Genomic DNA, 19,208 nt, shown 5'->3' with positions numbered 1-19,208 from the left:
TCATTTGACAGAATGCATCATCACCAGAACTTTCCAACAAGCACCAAGACGTGGCTTGGCTGGTGGTGAGAAGGGCTCTGCCCGAGAGATCCTTTATGCACGCCGGGACTCTCCGCCGCACCGCATGCTGCCCTTGAAGCGGCTGTGGAGTGGACAAGACTATCACACACCTCCTTCTGGAATGTGCCTACGCAAAGGAGGATCATCAACTCAGTCAAAGACGCTCTTATACAATTAAAAGTAGTGCTGTAGAACACAGACCTAGCAACTCAGGTACCTTATTCTTTGAAGTTTGCATCACGTACAGATAGGGTATTAAGGAAATACTTAGCACCCTTGCCCTTGTTGGTCATGCCTTTGAGTATTGGAGTTGTGACATTATATTGGGGTTGTACAGGACACTGGTGAGGCCTTTTGTGGAGTACTGTGTCCAGTTCTGGTCACCTTGATATAGGAAGGATATTATTAAGCTGGAGAGGGTTCAGAAGAGATTTACCAGGATGTTGCCATGAACGGAGGATTTGAGACATAAGGAGAGGCTGGATAGATTAGGACGAGTTTATGCGGTTGAGGGGTGACATTACACAGGTTTGCAAAATCATAAGGAGTATAGATAAGGTGAATGGCAGGTACCTTTTTCCCTAGAGTGGGGGATTTCAAGACCAGGGGCAATTTTTTTTTAAGGTGACAGAAGAAAGATTAAAAAAAAACTCCTTGTGTTTTTTTCAAAAAAAACGACTGGTTTCTGTGTGTACAGTTACAATATTTAAAAAGCATTGAGCTACGTATGTGAATAAGAAATATTTGGAGGGATATGGGCCAAGCTCAGGCAAGTGGGGCTAGCTTAGTTTGGGATTATGATTGGCATGGATTGGTTGGACCAAAGGTTCTGTTCCATGTTATAGAATTCAGTTGCAATCATGAACAGCTGTGAATTCAGCTGTCCAGGTCTTGACCTCTGGAATTCCACCGGTAAGCTCTCCACCTTAGACAGTCCTTAAGAGAAAGGCATTTCATTATACTCCTGCAAAGCCTTTGGAACATTTTACTCAGTGACCGGAAGAGTCAAGTGGGAGGCAGGGAAGAGGACCTATTTTGTTGGTGTGGACTCCATTTACAATCAGGCTGGAAACATTACCCTGGCAAATCAACAACTAAGGTAGTCAGTCAATCGAGCTTTAGTCTAATACGGATGAAAGCAAAAAGGTAATAGCACAAAATTAAGCAGGTCATACGAGGAAGGGATACTGATACTGATAACACAACATTTACAGGCAAAGACCACATTGGGGGAAAAACAAAATCAAATAAAAAGCTGTTAAATCAGAATGAATATTAGTAACAAGATAGATGAATTAATGGCATGAATAGAAAAAATGGATTGACCTATAGAGACATAATTAACTCAACCTTTAAGAAAGGAAGGCAAAATATTAAAAGGGAGGTGGGTGCTCTAATAATAAAAAAAGATGATAAAGGCAATATTGAAAAAGAACTGAGGAAGTTGATGATGTTGAATCAGTATAGGTGATCCTAAAAAGCAAGCAACAGTAGAAAAGTATAGTGGGAGTACTTTATAGGGTCTCAACAGTTATCATAAGGTTGGACAAATCATCAAGAAGATTAGAGCAACATGTCATGAGGATAATGAAATAATCCTCAGGGACTTTAAGAGATGACTTTATTGACAATACAAAATCCAGAGGGTGGGGAATGTGGGAAAAATGTTTCATCTTATGAAAGAATCTAAAACTAGGGTGTCCTGTTTAAAAAATAAAGGGGTACGTTCATTTAAGTCCAAAATAAGGAGAAATTTTCTATCTCGGTAGACCATGAGTCTTTAGAATGTTTTCCTCAAAAAAAAGGCAATGAAGCAGAATCCTCAATTTTTTTAAGACAAAGGTAGATACATCCCTGATAAGCAAGGCTGGGGTGTGTGAAAGGTTAACTAGGCAGGCAGGGTTGTGCAGTAATCAGATCCATTGTGATTATACTGAATAGTAGTGTAGCCTCAAAAAGGTTGAATAACCACTCCTAACATGTATGTTATCTCCATATCAGTTGGGCAAAATAAGTTGGTTACAAGCCACAAAAGCATTCAAGTCCATTTCCAGATGCAGAGGGGAGAATTCAGTAAAAACAAAACAACAATACGCGATGATGAACATACTGGCTACACAATGTAAGGGAGAGTTAGATCAGTACTAGGATCATTTGCCAATTTAATTGATCTTTCCTTCTGGATGGAGTTTAACGTAGGTCTTGGCTATCTCACACTTTGGCTAGAGGTAGGAAGAAAGACCAAGTTGCCTTGTATCTACCTCCATCACCACCTCCGGACTCAAACACTCTTCATGTAGAAAACTTTCCCTCCTTACCTTAAATGTATGCAGTTAATTTTAGGCATTGCAACTCTGAAAATGATTCTGACCATCAACCCTGTCTATGCTTTATAGATATAACTTTATAGACTTCAATCAAATCTCCTCTTAGCCTCCACTGCTCAAGAGAAAACACCGAGTTTTTCTAGCCTCTCCTTAGAGCTCATACCCTCTAATACAGGCAGTGTCCTGGTGAACCTCTTCTGCACCTTCTTCAAAGCCTCCACACCCTTACTGTAATGTGGCGACCAGAATTCAATGCAATACTCTAGGTGTGGCCTAACAAAAGTCTCAAAGCTGTAACATGACATCCCAACTCTTGTACTTAATTGCCCAACCAATAAAGGCAAGCATACCATATGCCTTCTTTACTACCCTATCTATTTGCGTGGCCACTTTCAAGGAGTAGTGTACTTAAAGTCTAAGATCCCTCTGTCCATCGAGGCTGTTCATGGTCCCGCCATTAACTGTATACTTTCCCTTAACATTTGATCTCCCAAAGTGCGGCACCTCACACTCACCCGGATTAACCTCCGTCTGCCAATTCCTTGCCCTTATCTGCAGCTGATCTATATCCCGCTGTATCCTTTGACAATCTTCTATACTATCCACAACTCCACCGATCTTTGTATCATCTGCAAACTTACTAACCCAACCATATATAAATGACCTGGATTAAAATGTCTCTCACAAACAGCAGAGATCCCTGTGGAACACTACTACTCATGGGCCTCAAGCCAGAAAAACATCCTTTCACCACTATCTTCTGCCTTCTATGGGAAAACCAATTCTGAATCCACACAGCCACGTCACCATATATCCTATGCTTCTCAATCTTCTGGGTGAGCCTACCATGAGGAACATTGTTGAAAGGCTTGCTAATATCCACGTGGACAACATTCACTGCTCTACCCTCATCAATCACCTTTGTCACTGCCTCCAAAAATTCAATCAAGTTAGTAAGACATGACCTACCCCACAGAAAGCAATGCTGACTGTCCCTAATTAGGCCATGCCTTTCCAAATGCTTGTAAATCCTACCCCTAAGAATTCTCTCCAATAGCTTCCCAACCACCAATGTAGACTCACCAGTTTCATAGATTGTCCTTATTTCCCTTCTTGAACAGCGGAACAACATTAGCTACTTGCCAGTCCTCTGGGACCTCTTCAATGGCTAGTGAGGATCCTACTGTCAAAGGTTCCGAAAACCCATCTGGTTCAATAACACCAGTAAGGGAAGGAATTTTCTCTTATTCTTACCTGGTTTTAATTCACTTCTCAGTTTTAATTCACCATTACACTGGAATGCCCTACAGGATTTTTCCCCAGTTATCCTGGTATGCAGGACATCATTTCTTCATTGCATCCATTTGAATAAGGGTCTCGGATTACTTGGCAATGAACTATATACAGAGATTCAGTGTCAAATGCTGCTGATTTTATATCATCACACTTTTCCCTTGGAGACTAGCGCGAACCACTCGGATTTGCAGACTGATTAACAGGTTAAGAGTTCCTTTGTATTCCCAGTCTACCTGAAAAGCAAACAACCTCCTCCATATAAAATAGGATTATTCTTGGCTGTAATCACATTGTGATTTTTCCCCTATTTCTAATATTTTTCAAAAGTAAAACAAATTAGTTCAAAAAAAAGTAAAAAAAGCTCAATTTTTAGTTAAAACCTCAATGATTTTTCTTGAGAACTGCTTACAGCAACGAACAGAGATTAATATTCAATCCTAAGAACCTTGCAATCCTGAGGGGCTTGACAACCCTAGTTTACAAGACCCCCTATCATCTGCCATTATCACTACATGTACCCACATTTCTAACACTCACATTAACTGGTGTCACAACCCATGAAAAGATTAAAGTAAAAACAAGGCAGTAGCAATCTTTGAGAAGCTATTCACAATTAGGTCTTACCTTTTGGAATTGTAACCTGGCAGCCCAAGTCATAATCCTGCTGTAGCCGATAAAAAGCCACTTCCTGAAGCCGTACTCTCTCCAACTCCGACAAACTTTGAATAGGGACCGGCTTCAATCGAACACTCCGACCAGACATGCTGTTCCAAGTAAAGTCAGCCTGTTGTTGGAAAAGGATGGTTAATAAAAAGGGGTCAAGTGGCAAGAACCAAACACAGCATAGTATAGCATTATCCTCTTTCCTGTTCTATCACCACGTAACCAGGTAAATTTCAAGACTTGGTTTGTCCCTACTTGATGACATTACTTTTAAGCAGAATCTTTTTTTGCCTATGTGGAACACCAGAACTGTGCTGACACAGTTGTTGGGGCTAGCGACATTTAAAATCTCAATAAACCGCCACACAAAAAAAGCTTCTCAAAGTTTCTGTCTGAGGAAACATTCATGACTCTGTGACATATCGTGTCTTGCAGACCTCCTTTTTTTCCATTGTTTTTATGCCCCTCATGAACAAGTCCGATGGAGCAGAGAACCAATTCTTTGTGTTGTCATTCCAAAACTCAGCTGGAGAAGGGCAACAACTTATGTTTTTATATTGAAAAAAAAACGTAAGTGCATGGCAATCAAATAGAACATTTGTTTTAACTTAACAAAACTATCAACCATAAAATATGACTTCATCAACTCTCAAACAGGGACAACCACAATGAACCAAGCAGCAACTGTGATGTACCTTTGACTGGAGCGGTGACAGGAACTTTTACTCTCTCAAGATAAAATTCATTCTGACCCCAAGTGTGTAATTGCCTTGTGCTGAAGATTCACTCGCTTGGAAATTCCCTTAGTTTAGCATCTATGAATTCCTTCCCCAACATATGCAAATAAGCATTATGGGTTTAGCAATTAACTCCCTAGAATATATTGGCCTGGCATGCTGTTCTTCGAATGTCATTAAAACCAAAAAAACAACAGGCCAGGCTCTGCTGAAGAATAAAAGGTATTCAAACAGCAAATCATTCATGGCTTACACTTGCCTCCTGCTCTTCACTTCAAAAGCTCTGAAAAAAAGAGCTGATAACACTGCATTAAAAGAGCAAGAAATAAAGAGCAGAGGAATAAAGAAATTGGACTGGATTAATCCAATATTAAATCAAGCAGAGAGATGGAAGAATAAAGTTCAAAGACTAATATTTTGGAAATCTCCAACAATTAACTGTTAAAAGGATAAGATTCCATATTTATGACAGACAGTTCCAGTGGCAAAGAGACTGGCTGTTAGAAATAAAACAACCATTACACCAGGAATATTACTCATGCTTGAAATTACACAGGTATCTCGTTTAGTTTGTATGTATAAGCACATTCGTTTAACAATATTCTATGCATGTCATCACCAGGCTCAGTGAAATGTCATTTTGGTATTTGCCAGAAATTACTGGGATGTTGACATATAATCATGTAACCTCATCATTTAAATACATAACTAACCACAACTGCCATTAGTCCTCACCATAATAATCAACTGCAAAATCTAGCCAAATCTGTTGCTAGACAAAACATGTACAGATGAAAAGATATTTTAGTGAAATATACATAGGCTAAAAATGTTCATAATAAATAGATAAATAATCACAGTAAAAAAGAAACTGGTTTAAAACAAAGGAAGAAAACACGTCTTCAAATACCTCTAATTTTTTCAGTAAATTGTTGGTATTAATTACAGATTAATCACATAACAGAGGGAACATAGAGAAGGCCAGAGTGTGAAATCTCTTTTCACTGCTGTACTGTTTAGTCAATGGTTATTCCAAAGTGGTGCTCTTATTATAACAGTTTAGTAAAGATGAAGAACACATATCATGCAAGTGTAGTTGCTTATTGTTTTACAGCTAAATGCATGGTTGTTTCAGACATGTTCAGACTGGATGGGTTTATGTTGCTGTTAGCGAAGCAATTGCAAACATTCAGCTTTTAAGATTTTGAGCTACTGCTGAGCATCTTTGTTTCCAGATACGTTACATTGTCACATGAACATGGAGTGCAAAACTTGAATAATGGTAAAGAAAAATGACAGAGACCCAGGTAGGTGGTGGAATTTGAATTCAATCAAAAAAAAATCTGGAATTAAGAGTCTAATGATGACCACGAAAACATTGTTGATTGTTGGTAAAATCCATCTAATTCACTAATATCCTTTAGGAAAGGAAATGGATGTCCTTACCTGGTCTAATGCACATCCAACTCCAGTCCCATAGCAATATAGTAGACTCTTAACCTCCCTCTGAGCAATCAGGGATGGGCAATAGATGTTGGCCTAGCTACTGACACTCATATCCCATGAAAAAATACAAACAAATCTACACAATCTCAAGACACTCCAAAAGAACTCTGCAGCCAATACTGAGAAGTATACCACAGAAAACAGAATGAGAAGGTCATTCAGCCCTTCAAACCCACTCTGCTGTTCAACATAATCATGGCTGATCCGCGAAATACCAATCTCCCATGCTCTTCCCATACCCCCACCTAGCTGTAGCATTTAGAAAACTATTCCTTCTTTAAAATATATTTAGTGACTTCACCTTCACAGTCTTTATTGTACAAATTCCATCGGTTCATTATTTTGAGCAAGGAAATTTCTCATCTCAGTCCAAAATGACCTGCACCATATCTGATACAGTGACCCATTTATTCAGGACTCTACCATGGAAAATATCATCCCATCTGTCCAACCTGTTAGAAGCTTATATATATATATAATATATTTCAATACGATGCCCTCTCACACTTCTAAACTGCAATCAATACAGGCCCAGTCAACTCAATCGCTCCTCATCCCACAAACCTGCCAAACCAGGAATCTGCCTTTGCTGTACTCTCATTATGGCAAATACATCTTTTTGTTAAGTAAGGAGGCCAAAATTACGTTCAATACTCCAGCTGTGGTATTATCAAGGCTGTGCACAGTTGCTGTAAGACTTCTTGCTCCTGTAAATCAAATCTCCTTGCACTGAAGGCCAACATGTGGTTTGCCTTCATAATAGCTTGCTGCAACATCATGCTTCCTTTCAATGACCAGTGTACCAGCATATCTAGGTTACTTTGTACATCAACATTTCCTAATCAACCACCACTTAAACAATATTCTACTTTTCTGACTGAACAGGACAATTTGCATCTTTATCCATGGTATATGGCATCTCCCATGTATTTGACCAATCATTTTATTTGCCTAAATCGCTTTAAAGTCTCTTCACAAACTTCTCACCACTCAAATCCAAATACATCACATCTAATGATTTATCTTCATCAATTCTACTGGTTAGATCCCAAAAAAACTCCAGTAGGCTTGTCAAACACAATTTCTCTTTCATAAATCCATGCTAACTTTGTATAATACTTCTGGTATTTGGAAGATGACGACCAGTTCATCAACTATTTCTACAGACGGACCCTGCATTTAGGATGGCAGGCCCTGACAACTTATCAGCTTTCAGTGTAGTTGCTGTTGAAACTTAGGAAACACAATTATCATCACACAATCCTTTTGTAAAAATTCTGCTAATATTCAATGCTGATTAAGTGATATTTGGTGGGTTGGGTCTCATGGAGAAATCTCTTGCCCTTTCTCAAAGTATTAACTTGGGATCTTTCAAATTCCCCTGAGGAGGGCATGTGTGACCTCAACTTAACGTTTTATTTGAAAGGCGTGGCTTGGAGGTGCCGGTGTTGGACTGAGGTGGATAAAGTTAAAAATCACACAACACCAGGTTACAATCCAACAGGTCTACTTGGCAGCACTAGCTTTCGGAGCACCGCTCCTTCATCAGGTGGTTGTGGAGGTTAAGATCATGCTCGTACAAATTTATAGCCAAAGGAGTCCAGTGTCATGAAGATGTGATACAGTTAACACTGTACTGAAATGGCAGCCTAAGACCATAGTCTCATGTCCCGGGGGTGGGGTGGGGGGGGCTTGAAACCACAGTCATCTGACGCAGATGTTAGGTATGTCACTTATACAACCACTCAGCCATTTGAAATAGTCAGAGGTTTTACACCACATAAAATTCTATGTTTTTGTAAAGCAGGGGCTGTTTCTCTGAAGGTCACAAAAGGACAATTGTTTGGAGAGACAAACACTCAGATGGTTCTGCATTTCATAGACGATTAATCAGTCAGGGAAGGTTTCAGATTGCAGTACACATTATTTTCAGATTGAAAGGTGTCACTGAAGATTTGAATTACTTTAACATTGCTTTGTGCTTATAAGTGCGTTGATATCTTTTTGTGCCAATATGTGGAAAGGTATTTACTCAAGACAATGGAAAACACTTGCCCACAAGCTGCAAAGTTGGCAGGAATCCCAACAGCATCTCTTTTAGGAAAGCCGCAGGAATTAAGCACCATTCAAGCTCTTAAGTGGCTAGCGTCTGACCTTTCCTGAGGTTCTCAGGGACAGAAATGTCACCCCCTCGAGCTGGCACTGTCAACAGGGGCTATTGATTGCCAGTGTGAAATAGTGGTGAAACAGTGGCAGTCACTGGCAATTCACATACCAAAGGCTTAGGTTTAGAAAGGGACCCAGATCACAAATAGGTTGAGGGTTTAGCAAGAGAAAAAAAAGGTGTTTTTTTTACAGCAAAGAGAGGGGAGCGGCTCTCCCCATCACGACACCAAGACCCTCAATTAAGCTCAGAGTGCCTTGGAACAAGAAGGGAGCCTACAAGCTGACAGAGCTGGGTTTGCAGCAGAGGTCTCCCACATTGCGACTGCCTCACCCACTATTGGTTGAATCCCAGTAGATTTGCGAGCATGCAAGAGAGCACGTGAGAAAGCAGGAGAGGGAGAAAAAAAAACAGATAAACCGAGCAAGTCTGTGAAATGACATTATTGCTGGGCTCAAACTTAAACAAGACAGAGACAGAAATGGTTTCAGAGGCAAAGTTCCCATTTGATACCTTCCTACTCAATTAAGTGCTTGCCCATCTCCAAACTCACCCTGAGGAGGGCAATAAATTCCACTCATACAGCAATCATCTCTAGAATATCGAATTGTGTCAGTAACGAGAAGCAAAATATTAGATTATGGCTTGCATCTCTCTTAAAATTCATGCATTCTCTCACATAAAACCTCATCATATACAAGTCATGAGCATACTTTCATACTATCCCATCATATTGCTCCTTGAAGACCCTCTTAGACGAAGGTTTCAGTTATCCTTTTTAATATCTCCTTTGTCTGGTTCAGTGTCAATTTATATCCATTGGCACTTCAGTGCAAGTTCTTCCAGCATTTCCAAGATCATTAATGCTACACTAATACCATGTTGTGGCTTTCACCTATTTTGCTGATAAAATTCACTGAAGAACAAAGGGGTACTGTTGATGACGAGCAGACATATGAGGCAATAACTGTTTTGGGGTATTGGATGTAGGTTTGCTCGCTGAGTTGGAATATTCGTTTTCAGACGCTTCGTCACCATACTAGGTAACATAATCAGTGAACCTCCAGATGAAGCACTGGTGACATGACCTGTTTTCTAGTTATGTGTTTAGGTTTCCTTGGGTTGGTGGTCATTTCCTGTGGTGACATCACCTCCCATTCTTTTTCTCAGGGGGTGGCAAATGTGATCCATGTCAAATGTGTTTGGTTGGGATGCCATGCTTCTAGGAATTCTTGTGCATGCCTCTGTTTGGCTTGTCCTCGGATGGATGTGTTGTCCCAGTCGAAGTGGTGTCCTTCCTCATCTGTACATAAAAATACTAGTGACAGGGGGTCATGTTGTTTTGTGGCTCATTGATGTTCATGTATTCTGGTGGCTAGATTTCTGCCTGCTTATCCAATGTAGTGTTTGTTACAGTTCTTGCAAGGTATTTTGTAAATGACATTAATTTTGTTTATTGCCTGTATAGGGTCCTTCAAGTTCATTAGCTGCTGTTTTAGTGTGTTGGTAGGTTTGTGGGCTATGATGCCAAGGGGTCTGAGTAGTCTGGCGGTCATTTCCGAGATGTCTTTGATGTAGGGGAGAGTGGCTTGGGTTCTGGACATGTTTTGTCTGCTTGTTTGGGTTTGTTGCTGAGAAAGTCAGCGGACTGTGTTCATTGGGTATCCATTCTTTTTGAATACACTGTATGGTGATTTTCCTCTGCTCTGTGTAGTTCTTCTGTGCTGCAGTCTGTGGTGGCTCGTTGAAATAATGTTTTAATGCAGCGTTTGTGGGTGTTGGGATGATGGCTTCTGTAGTTCAGTCTTTGGTCAGTGTGTTGTTTTCCTGTAGATGCTGATTTGAGGTTCCCCATTGGCTGTTCACTCTACTGTGACATCTAGGAATGGCAGTTTGTTGTTATTTTCCTCCTCTCTAGTGAATTTTATGCCAGTAAGGGTATTATTAATGGTCGTGAAGGCTTACTAATTTGTTTTGTTTCGTGACGACGAAGGTGTCATCCACATAGTTTGGGTACGGATGGTTGGCAGAGCTGTTTGTTTGAGTCTCTACATTACTGCCTCTGCTCAGAACCCTGGTATCGGAGATCCCATGGGTGTTCCATTGGTTTTTCTGTAGGTTTTGTTGTTGAAGGTGGAGTGGGTGATAAAGGCATAGGTCCGCTAGCTTGATGACATTGTCCTGATGAAACTGGTGGCGCTTGGTGTATGTGTCTTTGGTTCTTCTAATAGTGTAGCCAGTCTTTCCTTGGCCAGATTGGTGTTGATGGATGTGATCAGGGCTGTCACATCAAAGAAGACCATTATTTCATCCTCTTCTATCTTGGTGTCTTTGGTGGTCTTCAGGAACTCTTGGGTGGAGTGGATGGAGTGGTATGAGTCTTCTACTAAGTGTTTTAGTCTTTAGTGTAGCTCCTTGGCCATTCTGTAAGTTGGCGTTCCAGGTAGCGAGACTATGGGTCTGAGGGGAGTTCCTGGTTTGTGAATTTTGGGTAACCTATAGAAGCGTGGTGCGTTGGATCAGTCTAGTTTCATTTTTTGGAAGTCAGTCTTATTTATTTCTCCAGATTTCTGAAGTTTTTTTGAGTAGGGCTGTGATTTGGTTCTCTAGTTGTGGAGTTAGGTCTATCGCCACTTGTGGTAAGTCTTGGTATCGGCAAGTAGTACATTCGCTTTCTCAATGTCTCTGATTTAAAATGAGTATCAAGCGTTCTTTGTCTGCAGGTAGGATAACAATGTTTTTGTCTTTTGTTAGTCTTTCTAGCACTTTCCTTTCTCGTGTATTCAGTGTGTTTCTTTCCCTTTTCCTGCTTAATATCTTCTCAAAACTCGCTGTTTTGGGAGTAAGACGACTAAAGCCTGTAGAGATGATGGCTGGCTAAAGAGAAGTTAATGTTAAACTGTGCACTAGAGTCAAATATATTTAGTGCATTTACAACATATGATCAGAGCAGACATTTTAATTCCTAAAATGATCATGCACTTAAGTCCCACTTGCAAATGTACAGTCACAGATAATAGCATTAAACTGATCTTCCCTGCATCAGTATTTTATATTAGTTACAGTAATTTAATAAACTCATTTCAAACGATAACACCGAAGTATTTTTTTAAATTATTCTCTGCTACTGGATTAGTGGTAGCCTTCCTTCCTCAGTCACAGGGTGAAGGGTTCAAATGCAACTCCAGACAGACCAATCACTGCAGAGACTGCAGCTCTGTCACAATCTGAATTCCGGGCTAACAACCCTCATATGTTTGTGTCTGCTGTCTGGGTAATGAGAGTCCATACAACGTTCCCACTGTATATCATTGATCACCTTATCCACTCGTACAGAAATGTTTGAAGTCATTGAGGTACTGCTCAGGTTACTCCTTTCACATTTCATACTGCTCATCCATGGGAATGGGAAAATGATGTGATGAACAATAACCCATTTTACAAAAAAAGTGTATTTGGTAGCCAGAGTCCACATTGCACTTGAAAACAACAGCCCAGTCTCAGACTATAGACGAGTCTCCTACCAAATGAATAGGTTTATCACAAAAAAAACACAAAGAGCTCTCAAGTACAACCATGTCATGTTATTAACTTGCAGCCAATACTTTTAAAAATTAAACATATATAAGTTATTAAGATGGGTACTACAATCATGAAAGTCTTGACATCTGGACTGCAGATAGTATCAAATCTCCCATAAATACTACTTAAAATTGACAGGATGAAGCTACCTTTCCCAGCCATCTATGGCACTTGTGTTATTTTCCAGGTTGACCACAGCTGGCACCTTGTAATATTTGCCACTTCCATCAGTAGGTTTGCAAGGTAAGTGCTAATTAAGATAGTGCACTGCCATCAAATTTTCTTAGTCTGATCTAGTGATTCATTATAGAGGGATATAGTACCATGCAGCATCAACAAGAAGGTTTATTGCATGACGGCAACAATACGTTTGATAGACATAACTACAGGTCTTTAGGAAGCTGGTACAAATCCATTCCCTGCTCCATCCGAAAAGTTACTGGAGGACTCCTCTCCATCCACTTATAGAGGCTTATAAAATTATGAAGGGCATGGATAGGACAAACAGACAAAGTATTTTCCCTGAGGTGGGGTGAGTCCAGAACTAGAGGGCATAGGTTTAGGGTGAGGGGGGAAAGATTTAAGAGAGACCTAAAGGGGGTAACATTTTCACGCAGAGGGTGATGCATGTATGAAATGAGCTACCAGAGGAAGTGGTGGAGGCTGGTACAATTGCAACATTTAAAAGGCATCTGGACGGTTACATGAATATGAAGGGTTGAGAGAGATACGGGCCGGGTGCTGGCAAGTGAGACTAGATGAGGTGGGATATCTGGTCGACATGGGCAAATTGGACCGAAACGTCTATTTCCATGCTGCACACATCTCTATGACTCTGTGGGTAGAATGGGGACATATTAACCACTTCAAAATTATTACATTTTGTAACAGAATTCATCCCTCTCTGTGTTGACCCTTCCTTCAAACATAAACCATTGATTTTCACAACCACTTGCCCCCAGGTTTCAAGCTGGTTAAAAAAGCATGATTGAATCTCCACGGTGTCTGTCAATTTCCTATTGACTCCTATCAGGAGTCATTCCCATTCAAACTAACCATGGTGTTAAACTGGATGACATGTGAGGTGGGATCAGGGGCTTCATCATCACTGTAGGTAATCTAATCTAATCTAATCCAATCCAATCCACTTGTTGCTGAATTATTTACTTGAAGCAGACAGTTGAAGGATAAGAAAGGACACACCTCCTTTCATTCCCGATGAAGGGCTTGTGCTCGAAACGTCGATTCTCCTGCTCCTCCGATGCTGCTTGTCCTGCTGTGCTTTTCTAGTACCACACTTTGACATACTTCCTTCCACACCAAACATACTGATTACAGGCAGTAAGGGAGCACACATATTGTGTGCGCCAAAACACAATGCAAAAGAAGTTGGTCTAATTTCCATGAAATTATTGAATCCCATTACAAGACATCAATGCATCTCTTCATGCTAAGAAACAAACACTCAGTGCAGGCAAGAAGAACTGAACAAATGTGCCTAAAATTCCAGAACATATAATTTAAGTTAAATAGAAAGTAATGATTAATGAGGTGAAGGTTGTCAGCACATCACTTTTGGAACAATAATGAAACCTCAGGGAAATTCCAATGAATATACGAATGGTATAATTTTTCCAAGTGATCCACAAATCCAGAAAATGAAGTGAAGCAAATCACATCTTGCAAAGACTTTTGAAAGGAACCTAATGCTTTAATTTTTCCCTTGAGGGTTTTGCACCAAAATTATAATTTGAAAAGTCATCCTAACACAATGTAATTTCTGTGCATGTTTTAAGAGGACCATTGATTATAATTGTTGCTGTCATTTTATCTTCTCACTTTCCCCTTGAAAAACAGGATATGATTGTGAATGTCTCTGGGCGTCAACACTGAATTCAGAGTCAGAACTCTGTTCTCTATTCATCAGGATAGTCTAAATGGCATTCAAACTAGAGCTGGGAATTCTACCACTGAGCTCAAGGCTTGCTTCCATTAATAAAACTAGTGCTATATTTCATGCATGGTGTGAATAAGCTGGCTGCTGGAAAACTAAATGTTTAAACAACTCTCATTTTAGGCTGACAAAAACAAAAAAAAATCCTTTAAATAAAAATGTAAAGCAATAAACAAAAAACTTGCTTGACTTGCAGATGCAGTTCCTTACTTTGACCAACACCTATATATTAATAAACAGTGAAAGGCATAACAAAGGGCCAAAAAAAAAATCATTGCACTCCACCAAGTCAGCTCATTTAGGATTCATTATGATTTTTCTCCCCCCCCTTGCTGAATCCCAATGCTTTGGCCAATTATTGTTTCCATTAGTTGACCCATATTAGGTTTCTTGTTCCAAAGCTCTTACATTTTCTGTTTGCTGAAAGCTAAATCGGATTAGCTTATATAAAAAAGGAAAAGGGGTTTGCTGTCAGAACGGTACCAAATCAACTTCCACTGCTCCCAATTCGATTAAAAGGAAAAAAAAGTAGCAACAAAACAATGAGATGAATTTTAACTATACGTTGCTACTGCTAATTTCATTAAACTATATGTTGTGATTACACAAATTCAAAATTGCATTTTCTTCAGGTGAGTAGAAAAAGTGAGGAAAATGCACAGGTTTCCATGTATAAGTATTGTTGAGTGTTAGTTTGAAGCTGTGGAAGTGCAGTTTAAATATCAATTTTTCTTTTTTTGAGGCGCAAAAGAGGAAACAACAAAATTGCATATACATATGCCTACTTTAATTACTGGTCAAGTTTGGGCAGGCGGGTAAAGAGAAAAATCATCCTTTGTGCAACATCTCTGGGACACCCACACCAACCAACCCCACTACCCATTGGCTGAACACTTCACCTCCCCCTCCCACCCCAACAAGGACATGCAGGTCCTGAGCCTCCTCCATCACCAAACCCAAACACCTGGAGGAAGAACGCCTCATCTTCCACTTTGGGACCCTGCAACCACATAACATTAATGCGGGCCAGTTTCTTTAGTTTCCCTTCCTCCCACCTTATTCCAGTCCCAAAACTCCAATGTGGCACTGCCTTCTTGACCTGTTCATCGTCTTTCCCATCTATCCGCTCCATCCTCCTCTCCAATCTATCACCTTCTCTCCCAGCTTCATCTACTTATTGCATTCTCAGCTACTTCCCCCTAGTCCAACCCGCTTCCATTTATCTCTCAGCACCCCTGGCCCACAAGCCTCATCCCTGATGAAGGGCTTATGCCCGAAACGGCAATTCCCCTGCTCCTCGGATGCTGCCCGACCTGCTGTGGTCAACATCCAGACTTGGGCTAAAAGGTGTTAAGTAACATTCATGCCATACAAATGCAGGGCAATGACCATTTCCAATAAGAGACAAACTAACCATCACTCCTTGACATTCAATGTGTTACCATCACTGAATATCCATTAACACAACCAAGGGGCTACTATTGATCAGAAAATTAACTGGACTCTTGAGATAAATACAGTAGCTATTTGAGTAGGTCAGAAGTTAGAAATCATGCAGTGAGTAACACACCTGCTGATGTCTAAAAGTCTGTCCTTCATCTGTCAGGGAACAAGGCAGGAGTGAGATAGAATACTTTCCACTAGCTTGAATAAGTGTTTCAAATGAAATTCAGGAAGCTCAACAGCATCTGAGAAAAAGCAGCCTGCTTGATTTACATCCCATTTGATATTAACAAAAAGATCACTCCGTTCACCAGTGAGGTAGAGTGGCAACAGTGTACCATCTGCAGATTGCACTGTAGCAACTTACCAGGATGACTTTAACCTCTAAATTCTCAAACTCTAACACCTAGAAGATTGAGGGTTGTAGGTATATGTGAACATCACCATCTGCAAGCTCCCTTCAAAGCTACACAACATCCTGACTTGGAAGTACATTACTATTCCTTTAATGTCACTAATGAAGATCCTTGGACTCCCTCCCTAACATTATTGGGAGTATTCCTACACTTTGTGAACTGCAGCAGTTTAAGATGATGGTTTACCATCACCTTCTCAAAAGATATTGCTGGGGTTGGAGGGTTTGAGTGATAAAGAAACGCTGAATAGGCTGGGGCTATTTTTCTTGGAGTGTCAGAGGCTGACGGGTGACTTCATATAAGTTTATAAAATCATGAGGGTCATAGATAGGATGAGCAGCCAAGGTTTTTTTCCCAGGGTAAGGGAGTCCAAAACTACAGGGTATAGGTTTAAGGTGAGAGGGGAAAGATTTATTAAAAGGACCCAAGAGACAGCTTTTTTTTTAGCAGAGGGTGGTGTATGTATGGAACAAGCTGTCAGAAGAGGTGCTGGAGGCTGGTACAACTACAACATTTAAAAAGGCATCTGAACTGGTATACGAATAGGAAGGGTTTGAGGGGGATATGGGCCAATTGCTGGCTAACGGGATTAGATTAATTTAGGATATCCAGTCGGCACGGACAAGTTGGACAAAAGGGTATGTTTCCGTGCTGTACATCTCTATGACTATGTAACTGGGAAGGTGGTGGTATCATGGCAATGTCACTGGGTAAGTAATGCTAAGGCACAAGCTATTGCTTTAGAGACAACTATGTAAATCCTACTGCAGCAGCTGGTGCAATTTGACATCAGCTAATCAAATCTAGAATTGAAAACTAGCTTCAGTGATGAAGACCACGAAACACTAACAATCATATATATAAAAAAAAAAGAGCTATCCAATCCAGTAATTCCCTTTAGGGAAAGAAATCTGCCATCCTTATCAGGACTGGCTTACAAATGAATTCAGATCCACAGCAATTTGGTTGACTCTTAACTACCCTCAGAAAAGGCCTTGCGAGGCCAGAATTTAATGCAGTTAGGAAATGGCAATAACTATTGGTCTATCAATCATCGCCAGTGAAATCTGTAGAAGTACTCAAAACAATCTAAAACCCTGTTTTACAAATATACAAAGAAGAATTCACATGCACATACTATCTGAATGAATATTGAAATCTCATTCCTATCAAAAGGATGTCTATTACAAATTAACCACCAAATTAAAATGCAGTTTTCAAATTCTAAGTTTTCAAATTCTAATCAACCTTTTATCACATTTACTATGTCTACTACAAACTTAAGTGAAAGCAAGAGGTGGAGGTCTAATCACCATGGAAAAATCAGCAAGTACACTACATAATAATGCATTTCTCTAAATATCCACCTTTACAAAAGAAAAACATCTCCATGCACTACATGGGCCGAAGGGCCTGTTTCCATACTATTGGGAATATAATCTAAACATTCATGAACAAAACTGTGATAATTCTAATCTGTCATACTTTCATCAGTCTCTGTACAGGCATTTCATCCTCTGTCCCAAAAAGGTTCAAGTCTTTTCATGCAATACATGAGAGTTGATGTTCTTAGTTTTCCTTGGTACTGATTTTGAGGGTCTGCTTCTTCCTTGTGGAGCCTCATTCCTGTGGAGAGTGCCCGAAAGACAAAGCATCTTCCTTTGTTGGGTTGATGAATAACAGAGTGGATCGAGCTGTTATTCCCACTTTCTTGATTTGGCTGAAAACCACTTCTTGTTCTGGGCCACAACACAACTGCATACGCTTGGCAGAGAGATTGCATGGATGTTCAACAAATAAGGCAAGGACTTTGATCATAAGTTCACAAATGCAAATTGTTGCACTACTTTCACATCTGTTTGTTGCTGCACCTTGATGGTTCTCACCTTCAGGATGCAGACAAAGTCCTTTTACTGTCAGTAAATAATTGATATGTTTTGCTTTAGCCATCTCAATGCCCCCTCCCTTGCTTTGCTCTTTGTATTAAAATCAAGCTTTTGTTCAGTTGTTCTATGATGACTGCCACTTCTGCTTTGATTTGCATACCAGCACCAGTCAGCTCCTCAAAGATTGATTCCTTGACCTTCTCAGCTTTCTTTCCTTAAAGGAGATTTTATGGATCTGTGAAGCTTCCTGTTCTATCATCTTTCAAGCTGTATTCAGGAATAGCTGGAACCAATGCCCAGAGGATGTTGGGTGCACAACATATTCAATCAATGCAGGCAGTACCTTCAGGAGAAATCACCACTCTGCAACTAAACCAGAGGAAATGTCATTCTTGCATGTGCGAAAGACAAACTATGAGGAGCTACTCCTCCAAATCAGAGATTCAGCTTCTCTTGTGCTCCTCCAATTGTAATCTGTCCCACATTTGCTGCTGACTGGCTCACTAGCAAACCTGCTGTCCAGCAAAATGCTTGCAAGAACCAATCTGTGATTGGAGAAGCTACTGAGAGGGGATGTGGCTGCAGTGAGCGAGACAATATGGTCACTGTTATCAGACCTAAATGAGCATAAGCACATAGAATTACTACAGTGTGGAAACAGGCTTTTTGGCCCAACAAGTTCACACTCATCCACCAAAGTAGTATTCTAGACCCATTCCCATTTTCTATTACTTTCACATTTTCGCCTGACGCATACACCTAACCTGCACATCCCTGAACACTACTGGCAATTTAGCATGGCCAATTTCACCTAACCTGCACTTCTTTGGATTGTGAGAGGAAACCCACGTAGATATGGGGAGAATGTGTAAACTCCACACAGACAGACAGTCCCGAAGATGGAATCTAACCTTGGTCCCTGGCGCTATGAGGCAGGAGTGCTAACCACTGAGTCATTGTGTGGACCCTCAAATCTCGGATTGCTCCTGGTTGGGTCCATGGAATACTGCCGAATGCCAGGGATTGGACGCAAAGGGGAGAGGAACATTGCAAAAAAGAGAGTTGGAAAGGAAGAGAATTCTTCATAAGTTGATTGACGAAAGAATTGGTGTGACCAAAGAAAAATGTTTTACACTTTAAAAAAAACGGTGGTTTGGATTTGGAATATATTGCA

The 19,208-nt window shown here is 40.3% G+C and overlaps 1 protein-coding gene across 4 annotated transcripts in view; it reads right to left on the bottom strand.

Annotated features, from left to right (window-relative positions):
• LOC140485988 (rho GTPase-activating protein 6) overlaps positions 1-19,208 on the bottom strand; it is a 546,880-nt gene that overhangs the window by 145,456 nt on the left and 382,216 nt on the right. For all 4 annotated transcript variants that reach the window (XM_072584485.1, XM_072584486.1, XM_072584487.1 and 1 more), the window contains exon 2: positions 4,308-4,467. In XM_072584485.1, coding sequence (XP_072440586.1) covers positions 4,308-4,467 — 160 coding nt within the window. The remainder of the gene's footprint in view (positions 1-4,307; positions 4,468-19,208) is intronic.

Source organism: Chiloscyllium punctatum, chromosome 15 (assembly GCF_047496795.1).
Source record: "Chiloscyllium punctatum isolate Juve2018m chromosome 15, sChiPun1.3, whole genome shotgun sequence".
NCBI lineage: Eukaryota > Metazoa > Chordata > Chondrichthyes > Orectolobiformes > Hemiscylliidae > Chiloscyllium > Chiloscyllium punctatum.
Note: the sequence above shows the minus strand (reverse complement) of the source record. Positions and strands in the feature narration are given on the sequence as shown.